Below are 14,961 nucleotides of genomic sequence, written 5' to 3'. Positions count from 1 at the left end.
ACTTATATATAGGAACATACTGTTTCAAAATTATATGAAATATAAAAATTACTAATAAACAACTTATATAAAGTATTCTATTATACAAGCACAGAGATATTTTATAGATAGGTAGGATATAGCCAGGCAGAAATAGAAGAGGAAAGGACAACATATAAACATGTTATATCATTTTACTATACATCATTTTACTATAGCATCAAATTCACATATATAGCATAGAGTTCCTATTCTCTAGAGAAGAGGCATCAAACTGCCCATTAGATCAGAACCAAATTAAAATATTTTGGAAAATGTTTAGAAAAATAAATAAAAGATAAAATATTAATTTTTTATTTTGTAATCCAACATGTCATTAGAATTGAATACCACTGCTCTAGTAGTTAGGAAACATTTTTGCTTAACTTTCTTTATTCAACATAAAAATCAAATTTCTACATTGAAAGCACCAATAGGCAATATGATCAGGGGCAGGGGAGGAGAGAAAAACTGAGAAAATGAAAGAACTCATCCTGTCTATAGCATTAAATCTTACAACTTCTATATGTTATGTAAATTCTAGATTTATATTTTCACAGAAATTAAAGAATCTTGGTGCTGGAAAGTCTTAGAAATCAATTAGGCCAACCCCCTTATTAATGCAGCTGAGGAGCAGAGGGTTATTTGCCCAAATTCATACAACTAGTTAATGGCAGAACTAGGACACAGGCTGGGATTCTTTTAACTATACTATGCCTCCCTGTTTGATCTCAGAGTAGGAACAATTTTTGCTTAACTTTTTTCAAAATAAAACAAGGACTTGGGGACAAATAATAGGAACTATAAAAATCAAGTATGTCTATATGGAGAGAAGACTAATTAAGAAAGCCCCTCTCGGGAATATATATATTTATAGTTGAAAAGGATATGGTCAAAATTAACTCTTAGCAAAAAAATAGTAATCACTCTTAAACATGAGCCAATAATTCAGTGCAATCTAATTTTGTAGAATTATATTTAGTAAATATAATATCTTCATATTCTTATACCTCTGACTGCTGCACCTGGACCTGAATAGGAGCACGAAGCAGTGTTTCCATTCCTACAGAGAAAAATAAAAAGGAATACTTGTCAATGGCTCCCAAGTTCAAAAAATTCAGTTCAAAAATATACTTACTATGCGCTACAGATACAAAGATAGTTGATGACTTTAAAGTGTTTACATATTACTGGAGCAGATATAATATGTACACAGATAAGTACAAGATAAAGAGAGAGAAAAGCATTAACAAATGAGAGATCTGGGAAGGCTTCACATAAGGGATGGCACCTTATTTATGCCTCATTTTACAAACAGAAAAACTGAATTTCAGGGATAAGAAACTACCTGCCTAAAATTACACTGCTAATAAATATCCAGGATGGGACTCAACCAGGTCCTGTGACACCAAATCCAGGCTCTTTCCACTTAACATTTCTGCCTGTTTCTCTTTCCAATTTTCTATTATGATAGAGTAGGAATGAGTTGGGCAAGTGGGGTCAGGAAGCAGAATGAAGTAAAACCTAGCCAGAACTTTAAGTTTATAATCTCGTTTCTATTGGTTGTGACTTTATTTCCCTCTAATCTCTCCTGCCTCCTACAATTGTGCCATCTCTATTATTTTGTAGTATGAAATTTCCCTCCTTTATAATTTCCTGTCTTAACCTCCCCCTTAATACTTCAAAACCTATACTTTATACTTACCACAACCTCCAGGCTCTTTTCTTCCTTACATTAACACTGTTCTGACCTACTTTTCTTTATAATCCTGACTCTTTAATTGACCAATTCAAAGAAACATTGTCCTCCACCCTAAATTTTCTTGGCTTCATAGCCTACCACTATCATTCATATCTTCCCAAAACACAATCCTGGATCACCCCTATTATCTGTTTCCTCTGATTCTACCCCTTCACTACTGAATTCCAATGGAGAATGTCAATCAACCACATCTACTACAAATTCGTATAATATAATCCCAGTTTCTTGCAGGGATATTCTGAATTTTCTTCTGTCTTCTTAATCTTTTGCCTCTTAACTTTGCAGAAGAAAAACAAAAACCAAAAAACAAACCTTGCTTGTGTCATTCCCTCAATATCCTATAGTAGGCAGTTAGATCCTCTGCATATTTTGGTCTATAGGAAATCTCAGTTTCCTTCTAAGTGAGCCTTCTCCAGTCAGGCTTAGATATCCTAATGGGATGGTCCTAATTAAGACAAATAAAGTCTTTGATGCTGTTTCTTGCTATTCATAATAAAATTTTTTTCTATTGGTTGCTAACATATTAATTTGTATACTAAGATATTGTATCCATAGAAATGAACAGTTTTCACAAAGACCTTGTTTTAAGAAGAAGGTCCAATTTGTATAACAAAATGTATTGTTCATAGTTGATTTCAAAATTTTCTACTCCTCTAGCATTTCACCACCAAACTCCTAGAAAAAGCCTCTACCTTTCCTTTATCATCTCCTATATATTGTCTCCATTTAGATTTTTTTTCCTTCTTTACAAAGAAAAGAGACCTCTATTCTGAGCTCCCTCTTTTCATTTGCTCCACACCTTGAACTCCTCTATACAGACATTCATTTGTTTCTCTTTTGCTCTAGTCTCTGAGGAAGAAGCCCTCTTGCCAAGGATGATTCTTCTGCCTATGCCTTTGGTCACATAGCCCCTACTCTCTTTCCTCAGCTTATTTCATCAATCATGCCTCTTCTCTCTCATCTTCAGTGTCTCCTTATCTATGATTCTTTCCTTGACACCAACCTTGAAAAAAACCTTCATTTAATCGTGCCATTTCCTCCAGCTATTGTCTTACATCTACTCTACTTTTCACTGAGAAATTAAAAAAAAAAAAAAAAGCCATCACCTTTCTCACCTCCCCTCATTTCTCTATTGCCTAACATTTTTCCCATGTAAAAATAACTTTCTAAAATTCATTTTTTAAAAATTTTGACTTCTAAATATTCTCCTTGTCCTCTCCTTTGCCTGAGAAGGCAAGCAATTTAATATAACTTATGCATGTGCAGCCATGCAAAACACATTTCCATATTAGTTATGTTGTAAAAAGAAAATGGAGGCAAAAAATAAAGAAAAAATATAATTTAATTTGCATTCAGATTTCATCAGTTCGTTCTCTGGAGATGGAGAGCATTTTAAAAATGAAGATCCTTCAGAATTGTCTTGGATCACTGTATTGTTGATAATAGCCAAATTCTGTTCATTATATAATATTGCTGTTACTACATACAATGTTTTCCTGATTCTGCTTCATCTCTGCTTTGCCTTTTAACTGCTAAATCTGTTAGTTTCTTCTCAGTCTCTATTCTTTGACCTTACAGCAGCTTCTACCTGGATACTCTATCTTTTCTAATCTTTTTGGACTACCATATATACTCCTTCATGGCAACAAGATTCAAATATTTTTTTTCTTTTCTTTCTTTCTTTCTTTTTTTTTTTGCAGAGGCAATTGGGGTTAAGTGACTTGCCCAGGGTCACATAGCTAGGAAGTGTTAAGTATCTGAGACCAGATTTGACTCAGGTCCTCCTGACTTCAGGGCTGGTGCTCTATCCACTGCACCACCTCACTGCCCCAATTCAAGATATTTCAAAAGCTGATATCTCAAAGAATTGGAAGATATAGGGTCTTGTCAATTGGGGAATGGCTAAACAAACTATAGTATGTGAATATAATGAAATATTGTGTTGTAAGAAATGAATATACAAATGGTTTCAGAAAAACCTAGAAAGATTTGTAAGGAATACATGTACATTGAAGTCAAAGAGAAACATAATTTTAAAATAACCTTATAAAAACAAAATAACTGAGAAATTTAAGAACTTTAATTGGCACAATGATCAATTATAATTCTAGTGAACCAATGATCTACCATCTGACTGAGACATAATGGATTCAATATCAAGAATGAGACAAACATTTTTGGACATAACCAATGTGTGCATATTTGTTATAAAGTTTTGGTTTGATTTTTTTTTTTCTTTCTCAATTGGGGAAAGGAGAAATGGTGAGGAAAAGAAAATAAATGCTGATTGGGGAAAAAAAGCACCTTGAGCTGCTTCTCCTTTTCTCTCTTTCCCTACTTCTCTGGAACTAGATGCATATGACAGAAAGGTGGTAGAGTCATGTTTTATTCCTATGACTGCATTCTTATGTGTCTTTCCTCATTATAAGTAAGAAATTCTAATGCATGTTTCTTTTTATCTGTATATTTATTACTGCCCAATGTTTGCTACTTTTTAACTCACTAGCTGAACTTTTCCTTCCTTTTATCCTCCATTAGAGGCTGGCCAATGAGTAGAAATGAATGGAAAACTATATTTAGAAAAAGCAATGGATGGGAGAAAGCAGAAACAAAGCAAAAAAAGCAGGAGAATAAGAAAGGCCAACCAACTGCACATTTCTGCACTCCTTTCATTAGCTAATTTATTCAAACATTAATTGAGCATCCAGTGGGGGCAAAACACTCTTCAAGATGCCCAAAGTGATACAAAGTTCAGATAAAATTTAGACTCCTCAGGGGAATCTAAAGGCTAGAAAAAAGATGAGACATGGACTAGTTTAATAACATAATATGATTTTGCACTAGAAAGCTACAAAACAAAGTGCTGTGTAAAATCACAGGAGGAAGGTCACAGTGACTGGCAGGGAATGAGAAATGGATGCCTGAAAAACAATGCATTTTAATTGGGAATTTTTTAAACAGTTTGGACTATGAGGTTTCACTTTGAGAACAACAAACTAGCAAAGATAATAAAAGATCTGAATAACCAATGTTTTAAAGGCTGAGAGAAGATGGGCACATTATAAATAGTTGGTGATTGAGCAGCTCTGAAGTCAAGAGGACCGAGTTCAAATGTCAACTCAGACACTTAATACGTACTAGCTGTGTGATCCTAGGCAAGTCACTTAACCTCAAATACCTCATCCAAAAATAAATTAACTAGTTAAAATAAATAACTAGTTGGTGAGCTATTCTGGAAAGTAATACAGAATTAGGAATCAAAGTATCTATCCTCTTAAACCCAGAAATTCCACTTCTAGGGTTTTGCTTTTTAGAAAGTAAGAAAACTGATAAGTTTCATAAATGTCAAAATATTCATAGTAACACTTCTGTGATAGCAAAACATTTGCGAACAAAGTAAAGACCCATTAATTGGATTATAGCAAAACAAATTGTGGTACAGGGTTGAATTGAATTGAATTGAATTGAAATGAATTGAATTAATAAAGAAATAATGAATATGAAGGCTACAGAAAAGCATAGACAAATGTGTATGAACTGATGCAGAATGAAATAAACTGAATAAGAAAATCAATTCACACAATGGCTATAACAATGTAAATGGAAAGAAAAAAAGAATGCTGTAATTATAGTTATCAACCTTGTTTTAAAAGAAGAGATGAAAGAATAAATCTTCTTTAACTGGCAAGATAGAAAACCATGGGTATGAAATTGTGCATACTGTCCAATTGAACTAATAATACTGGTTAGTATTTTTCTGAACAGTTTTATTTTTTTTTTTCACAAGAAATGGTTCAGTGGGTATGAAAGGATGAAGGAATATATTTTGGAAATTAAGATATGAAAACAATGAATGGTTAGGCATTGCTGGTAAAGAGTGAGAAGGATAGCATTTTCATTCTTTCTTTCTTTTTTTTTTTTTGGCTGAGGCAACCGGAGTTAAGTGACTTGCCCAGAATCACACAGCCAAGAAGTGTTAAGGGTCTGAAACCACATTTGAACTCAGGTCCTTCTGACTTCAGGGCCAGTGCTCTATCTATTGTGCCATCAAGCTGCCCCTAGGACAACATTTTCAACACAAAGTAGAAAAGTTTAGCTGGAGCATAAAATGTAATATAAATCTGGGGCCAGGATGATAGCCATTTGAGTTAATCACTTTTTTTTTTTCTGCCGCTACCACCCCTTACTACTTGGGGAAGAAGTAAGAAATAACAGGTTTAGTTATTAAGTAAAAGATCTCAGAAACAGAGAGCCTCAAAAAGTGGCAACAACCAAAAGGTGAGTTGCTTTTAGTTGGGGAAAGAATAGTCACTAAGTTTTTGTAATTCTTCTTTTTTGAGCCTTTATGATCTGAATGGTCCTTTGAGGGGGTGTGGAACCCATCCCCAAACAGATGTTCAGATCCCAGAGGCAATGGATAGAACTCAGGAAGACCAGAGTTCAAAAATGGTCTTATACACCAGATGTGTGTCCTAGAGAAAGTTAACTTAAGCTCTTTTTGCCTCAGTTTCCTCTACTGAAAAATGGTGATAACAGCACCTCCCTTGCATGGTTGTTGTGAGAACCAAATATGAGTCAAGTATTTGTAAAAGCATTTAATATGATGCTTGGAATACACTACATGCAAATATTTATTCCCTTTTACCTAGAAGCATAGAAAAGATTATTGAGGCTGCAACGTAAAGAATGGCAGGATGGCCTAAACTGCAAGGGTAGACAAACTACCGCTTGCCAATCAAATCCAGCTTGCCATCTCTTTGTATATTCCCTAAAGTAAGTATTACATTTTTAATAAGGTTTTATTGCATTTTAAAATATAAAAATCACTCTTAGCTTTCAGGCTATACAAAAAAAGGAGAGGTTGGATTTGGCTCTCTCCACTTTGCATAAACTTCTCTGCTAATTGCAAATCTAAGGAAAAGATCTTCCTTCATTTACTCCTTTGTATCTATCTCCCCACCACCTTCTTGGCGTCTTCTCTTTATTGTCTCCTCCATTAGATCATAAGCTCCTTGATGACAGAGCTTGTCTTTCTATTTATTAATTGTAACCGCAGGGCTTAGCTAAATACTAGGCAAATAGTAAGCTTTATGATTGTATATTTTGCAGAGCCCTGGACTGAAAGAAGGAAAACAATGTAGTCAGAAAGCTATTACAATAGTCCAAGTGAGTGGTAATGGAGACCATTCTGTATTATGGGAAGAAAGACACAGATTTGAGAAATACTGTTGCCAGAGATACTACAGAACTAGCAACTGACTGACCACCTAGCTAACCAATCCAACAAGGCACTGTCTTTCTTAAATCTCATGTATCTAGGGCCTTCTGCTGCTCACATTGTCAATCCTGAATCCCTGATAACCTTCTCTCCTACCTCCAAGATTCAATAAAAAAAGATGTATATCCACATCCAAAGAACTATGGAGTCTGAATACAGATAAAAGCATTTTTTTTTCTTTTTCTTTTTCACGGTTTTTCCCTTTTGCTCTGATTAATTTTTTACAAAATGACTAATGTGGAGATATCTTTAATATGACTGTACATGTATATAACCTATATCAGATTGCTTGCTATTTTAGGGAAGAAGAAGGGAGGGAGGGAAAAAAAATCATATGTTGAAAACTAAAACATATGTGTGTGTATATATGTATGTATGCATATATAATAAAAACATCTAAACAAAAAAAGAAATGATGAGCAGATTTCAGAAAAACATGGAAATTCAGATGAATTGATGCTGAATGAAGTGAACAGAACCAGAATATTATACACAATAACAGTAACAATGATCAGTTATGATTGACTTAGCTCTTTCTCAGCAATACAATGATCCAAGACAATTGCAAAAGACACAATGGAAAATGCTATTCACATCTAAAGAAAGAACTGATGGAGTCTGAATGTAGATCAAACTACACTATTTTCACTTTTTTTTGTTTTTTTTGTGTGTTTTTTTCCTTTGTCCTATTTCTTCTTTCATAATATGAGTAATATGGAAACATGTTTAACATGATTACACAAGTATAATTTACATCAGATTGCTTGCTCTCTTGGAGAAGGGAGAGAGAAAAATTTAATATTCAAATCTAAGTGTCTTTATGTATAATTGGAAAAAATGAAATCAAATAAATGAAAAAAGAAAAAAAAAGGAAAAAATGTTCTAAATCACTGTTGATTAAAACTACTTTGAACCTCATTCATATCTATCAGATTGGCTGATATGGCATAAAAGGAAAATGACAAATTATGTTAAAAAAAAATGGAACCTTAAGTGTGTTACTGATGGAATTATGAATTGATCCATCCATTCTGAAGAACAGTTTATAACTATGCACAAAGGTCTATAAAATACACATACACTTTGACCCAGAAATATCTTTAGCAGGCCAATATTCCAAAGAGATCAAAGAAAAAGGAAAAGGACCTATATGTACCAAAATATTTATGGCATCTCCTAAAAATCAAAGGGATGAGTAGAGCCAAGATGATGGAGTAAAACCAGTAAATTGAGCTCTCCGCTGTTTCTATCTGAAATAACATGAAACCAAGCCTCTGAATAGATTTTGGAAAAAAATAGAACCTACAAAGGAATGGATAAAACAATTTTCCAGCTCAAGGTACTTCCAAGTACTTCAGGAAATGTCAGTCCCACTTGGATGAAATGGGAGCACAGCCCAGAGAAGACTGGGGAAAATTAATGAGAGGGTGTGAGCCACAGGATACACCAACAACTGATACACTTCAGTCCTAGCTTAGGAGAGTAATACAGCATACTAGTGGTGGAGTCTACAATCTCATTTAGAATTTATATGGGTATCACATATAAGGTTTTCACCTAAACCTACTTTCTGCCTATTTTCCTGTTTTTCTGGTGGCTTTTGTCCCATCCTTTACATCAATTGTTGGGGTTGTTGGATTTACTGAACACAAAGTTATTAGAGGTGTATTTACTTCTGTATATTGTGTATTTAGCCTATTCATTAATATCTTTATTTACACATCATACTAAAAGGATTCTAAACATAATGCCTCATTCCAATACCCCAAGATGATTTTACATCTATCCAGAAGTTATATTATAAGGAAACCTAATTTTTCATACTCACCAATGATTTCATGTTTATTACCTTCTGGTTCTTTAGCTCTAAAAATTAAAGGCAATTTTATCATTACACTTCATAAAATTCTTTATGCAAAATCACAACTTGTGTTAAATGTTAAGAGCAAAGAATAGTCAGTAAAGGAACTTTCCTGGACTCTATAGTAGGCATATATGGATGGATATAACAGATACAGATATGCATATATAGATGTGTATACACACAAATTATATTCACACACATAAGCTATGTTTCCCTTGGAACTGTTATATATTATTGGCAATTACAGGATACATATTTAATTATGAAAAAATTGTTGCCATGAACCACTGAATTTCTACTTACACTCATTGATCATGGAGAGGAAATGAAAGGGGCCTAAAAGATATTGACTTTATTTCAAATTTCAAAACCACTGGAGAATACATAAAAAAAAAAAAAAGTACATGGTTTCCTTTTACTCAATTTTGTAAATTTTTTCCAGACTTTGCTCTATTTTAGCTTATAAATACTGAAGTGAAATATAGAAAGATTCACTTCATATTACTGGCATGTCTATAGGTGTATCTCCTAATACTGAACTCAGATTTAACTATAATGAACAGTTTCACAAGTAGTCAGTTGTATCAAAATATAGATGAAGACAATCATATGAAAAAGTAACTTAGGTCCAGGATCATCTCAACAATGATCTTTGAAATACACTATTTGTACTTATTTATATACTTTATATATTTACTATAATTTGGTTTTAAGACTATCAAACCAATAGGAATTTTCTCAAACATATTTAAATGTATTTTACTTTGGACAAATATTTTTTTAAAAAAAAATTTTTTTAAAACAGTCTTCCATTTCAAAATTAAAAAAAAAAAAAATCAAAATGTTATGAACTCAAAGTCAGTCTAAATCTTAGTGTTGCATAAGTGATGAAAAAAAGAAGCCAGTTATCCAAAAAGGTGAACCAACATAGCCAGCTAAATTTGCTAATAATTCGCCATTCTACATCATCCATAAAGAAAATCAAAACTGAATTACCTCATTCTCATAGAAGTCTAATAAATCCATAGGTCAGCTGGATTCATGGTTTTGTCCATAAGTACTAATAGGTTTTGATATGAACAAGAGTAAGTTTAATTTGTTTTGCAGCTCCCATCAAAATATTTTCATTCTTTTTGCTTTCTATTCTTCAAGTTTCCCTTTGACTTCAAATGATTTTTTTTGTACTTTTTGGTAAGAATTTTTTTATGAAGCTAGTTTCTTATAGATGGTGATTCATTACCATGTCAACTTCATGATTACAGTGGCTTCTATTCCCTTACCCTTAGGACTTTCAGTAGAAGTATTTCTATCCAAAAGTGGGTCATCAGTATTATCCTCTGTCCTACTGGCCATATTCTCTTCTATATCCAGATTCAGTCAATGAGATCCCCAGCACCTAATGAGGCCTCAGTAGGCCATAAAGGCAAGAGATGAAAGGAAATAGCACTAAAGCACCACGAGACCCAGAGCTCAACATGACTGTGAAGCAGATTAAGATGCAGTTGAGGGTAAGGGAAAGCAGTCAGAGAAGCCAGAACTCACTTTTGATAGCTACCAGGCAAAATTTTTTAATTTAAAGTAGAATATCTACCAGAGAAAATTTAGAATTCATCCTTTTTCCAATCAAATAAATGCTATGCATTTTTCCTACATGTATTCAGAGTAAAATATTTTAAACTTTTTGTTTTTCTATATTTAAACTGCATATGAATCAAGGTATATAGATACTACATAGATCTATTTGCTGAATCCTGAAAAGGAAATTAGTTTCTTTTTTTCTTTTTTTTTCAGATTAATCTTGAGGGACCACAAATGGAGAATGATTCATATTCTTTATTAGCAAGTTTTGCTTAAGTATTTAATTCCTCTTTCTTGTCATACAGGAGGTTATCATCTGGTAAGAGTATGGAGTGAATTCACTCAGAAGTGAATCCACTACAAAATCAAAATATATTAACAAAATATTAAAAGATGAATGCTGAGTACATTAAGAAGGTACAGAAATTTTAAAAAGCTAACTTGTGCTTTTCTTTTGGAGGAAATTTTACTGAAATTTTAAAGTCTTAAATGTTTACTGATTTCAAAGATGAACAATTTTAAAAAGTATGTAGATATTGCAGTGGAGAAAACACTAACTTTGGAATCAGGAAGATCTGAATTCAAATTTGGCCTCAGACACTTGACACTTACTAGTCATATGACCCTGGATAAGTCACTTAACCAATTGTCTTGCAAATAAATAAATGAATGTATAAGTAAAAGAAACCAAATCAGAATTTAGTTTAGTAGAAACCAGGAAATTATATACTTTTATTTGTATACCATGTACTAGAAACTCTTAGAAGCAAAGAAATATTTTTCTACTTACTGTTTAAACAGAACTTTTTCTCCCACAGTTATTCCTTAAGTCAGAAAACACAATATGTTAAGGGATGAATTAATAAAGCAATAAGAAAAACTGCATAAAAATATTCATAAGAAGAAAAAAGTATTTTGGCAGAGGCTAAGTTTATTTATAAAGCTTTATTAACTTTAGATCATTTCTAAGATTAATTCAGGAAAGATTGGCCTAATTTAGATTTAATGAATTATAAATAACAACATAGTCACCTGTATTTTTTGACTCTTCTTTAACTTCTGAAGGAATTTCTGTCTGGAATATTCTGTGAGAGTCAATAAAGGTTAATGAGAATCTATAGATTTCAAATGAAAAAAAAAAAGATTCAATCTTTTTATTTTCAAAATATATGCACGGATAATTTGACAACATTGACCCTTGCATAGCCTTGTGTTTCAGATTTTTTCCTCCTTCCCCCCAACACCTCCTCTAGATGTCAAGCAATCCAACATATGCTAAACATGTTCAAATATATGCTAAATCCAATATGTACAAGCATATTTATACAATTTTTTTTTGTTACCCAAGAAAAATCAGATCAAAAAAAGAAAGTAAATGAATAAGAAAACAAAATGCAAGCAAACAACAAAAAGAGTAAGGATATTATATTGTGATCCACATTCAGTTCCCACAGTTCTCTCTCTGGGTATAGATGGCTCTCTTCATCACAAGATCACTGGAACTGGCATCAATCATCTTGGTTGTTGGAAAGAGAGCATCCATCAGAATTGATCACTGCATAATCTTATTGCCATGGATAATGATCTCCTGGTTCTGCCCATTTCATTTAGCATCAATTAATATAAGTCTCTCCAGGCCTCTCTGAAATCATCCTGCTGATCGTTTCTTACAGAACAATAATATTCCATAATTTTCATGTACCACAATTTATTCAGCCAATTCTCCAACTGATGGGCATTCACTCTGTTTCCAGTTTCTTGCCACTACAAAAAGGGCTGCCACAAACATTTTTGTACATGTGGGTCCCTTTCCCTTCTTTAAGATCTCTTTGCGATATAAGCACAGTAGAAACATTGCTGGGTCAAAAGGTATGCACAGTTTGATTACTTTTTGAGCATAATTCCAAACTGCTCTCTAGAATGGTTAGATCCGTTCATGGTTCCACCAACAATGTAAAAATGTTTTCCCACAGATTCTCCAACATTCATCATAATCTTTTCCTGTCTTTTTAGTCAATCTGAGAGGTGTGTAGTGGTATCTCAGAGTTGTCTTAATTTGCATTTCTTTGACCAATGTGATTTAAAGCACCTTCTCATATGATTAGAAATGGTTTTAACTTCTTCATCTGAAAACTGTTCATATCTTTTGATCATTTATTGGAGAATGGCTTGAATTCTTATAAATTTGAGACAATTCTCTATATATTTTAGAAATGAGGCCTTTATCAGAACCCTTAAGTGTAAAAATGTTTTCCCAATTTATTGCTTCCCTTCTGATCTTGTCTGCATTAGTTTTGTTTGTATAAAATCTTTTTAACTTAATATAACCAAAATTATCTATCTGATGTTCAATTATAAGTTCCAGTTCTTCTTTGGACACAAATTCCTTCCTTCTCCACAGATCTAAGAGATTGACTATCAGGTATTCTTCTAATTTGCTTATCACTCTTTTTTTCTTTGCTGAGGCAATTGGGGTTGAGTGACTTGTACAGGGTTATACAGCTAGGGAGTATTAAGTGCCTGAGGTCATATTTCAACTCAGCTCCTCCGGACTTCAGGTCTACTGCTCTATCCACTGCGCCACCTAGCTGCCCCTATAGTATTACCCTTTATGTCTAAATCATGAATCCAGTTAGATCTTATCTTGGTTCCTGGTGTTAGGTGTGGGTGGAGCTCTAATTTCTTCCATATTAATTTCCAATTTTCCCAGCATTTTTTGTCAAATAGTGAGTTCTTATCCCAAAAGCTGGGGTTTCTAGGTTTGTCAAACACTAGGTTGCTATAGTTATGGACTATTTTGTCCTGTGATCATAATCTATTCTACTGATCGACTACTCTATTAGCCAGTAGCAAATGGTTTTGATGAACATTACTTTATAATACAGTTTTAGGTCTCGGACAGCTACATCGCCTTTGTTAGCATGAAAAGTGCTTTAATCTTATGTTAGGTTTTGACTACACCAAGAAAAATACTTTTTAAATTTTTATCCCACTGTATATTGTCCATAAGATGAAATAGTTAAAAGAACTTTATTTGCCACAAAACTACATTTCAAATACACCATTTAAATTTGCTAATGTGGTCTTCTGATGAATTACCAATTAATTGAATTCAAACTGCCAATTCAATGATATGATGTGATGTACTTCTCATTAAAGAGAGGATACTCTTTTAATGAAAACATTCAGTTAAAAAAATACAAACATGTGTATGTACACATACACATGTGCATGTGTGCATGCAAACAGTATGGTGGGGTCAGAGGACTTTTTTCAGAAAAAAAAAAAAAGAAAGAAAACAACTTCTTAGAAATTAGAATTAGGCGCAAGAGATACAAAGAGAAATTCCATTCCAAACAAATGTTGAGAGTATAAAGTATTTGGAAATCCATCTACCAAAGAATAGTCAGGAATTATATGAGAAAAATTACAAAACACTTGCCACAAAAATAAAGTCAGATTTAAATAACTGGAAAGACATTCAGTACTCTTGGATAGGCCGAGCGAATATAATAAAGATGACAATACTCCCCAAACTAATCTATTTATTTAGTGCTATACCAATCAGACTCCCAAGAAACTATTTTAATGACCTAGAAAAAATAACAACAAAATTCATATGGAAGAATAAAAGGTCGAGAATTGCAAGGGAACTAATGAAAAAAAAGTCAGAGGAAGGTGGTCTAAGTGTACCTGATCTAAAGCTATATTATATAGCAGCAGTCACCAAAACCATTTGGTATTGGCTAAGAAATAGACCAGTCGATCAGTGGAACAAATTAGATACAAAGGACAAAAAAGGGTACATCTATAGCAATCTAATCTTTGACAAACCCAAAGATACCAACATTAGGGATAAAAATTTATTATTTGGAAAAAACTGTTGGGAAAACTGGAAATTAGTATGGCAGAAATTAGATATGGATCCACACTTAACACCATATACCAAGATAAGATCAAAATGGGTCCATGATTTAGGCATAAAGAATGAGATAATAAATAGAGAAACAGAAAATAGTCTACCTCTCAGACCTGTGGAGGAGGAAGGAATTTATGACCAGAGGAGAACTAGAGATCATTATTGATCACAAAATAGAAGATTTTGATTACATCAAACTAAAAAGTTTCTGTACAAACAATACTAATGCAAACAAGATTAGAAGGGAAGTAATAAATTGGGAAAATATTTTTAAAGTTAAAGGTTCTGACAAAGGTCTCATTTCCAAAATATATAGAGAACTGACCCTAATTTATAAGAAATCAAACCATTCTCAAATTGATAAATGGTCAAAGGATATGAACAGACAATTCTCAGATGATGAAATTGAAACTATATCCACTCATATGAAAGAGTGTTCCAAATCACTACTGATCAGAGAAATGCAAATTAAGACAATTCTGAGATACCACTATATACCTGTCAGATTGGCTAAGATGACAGGAACAAATAATGATGAATGT

General features: G+C 33.0%; 1 protein-coding gene across 4 annotated transcripts in view; it reads right to left on the bottom strand.

Moving 5' to 3' along the window:
• Positions 1-14,961, bottom strand: part of KNL1 (kinetochore scaffold 1) — a 93,525-nt gene that overhangs the window by 44,249 nt on the left and 34,315 nt on the right. For 3 of the 4 annotated variants that reach the window (XR_012486394.1, XM_074289294.1, XM_074289293.1), the window contains exons 6-9: positions 11,533-11,585; positions 11,291-11,324; positions 8,887-8,924; positions 1,029-1,081 (exon numbers count right to left, since the gene is read on the bottom strand). Coding sequence is in view for 3 of the 4 variants with exons in the window: in XM_074289294.1 (XP_074145395.1) it covers positions 1,029-1,081; positions 8,887-8,924; positions 11,291-11,324; positions 11,533-11,585 (178 nt within the window). In the remaining variant the exon portion in view is untranslated. Of the gene's footprint in view, positions 1-1,028; positions 1,082-8,886; positions 8,925-11,290; positions 11,325-11,532; positions 11,586-14,961 lie in introns of those variants that run through there. The other variant, XM_074289295.1, reaches the window with a different exon arrangement.

The sequence above is a fragment of the Sminthopsis crassicaudata genome, chromosome 2 (assembly GCF_048593235.1).
Source record: "Sminthopsis crassicaudata isolate SCR6 chromosome 2, ASM4859323v1, whole genome shotgun sequence".
NCBI lineage: Eukaryota > Metazoa > Chordata > Mammalia > Dasyuromorphia > Dasyuridae > Sminthopsis > Sminthopsis crassicaudata.
The sequence above is the reverse complement of the archived record's forward strand: the minus strand, read 5'-3'. Positions and strand labels throughout refer to the sequence as shown.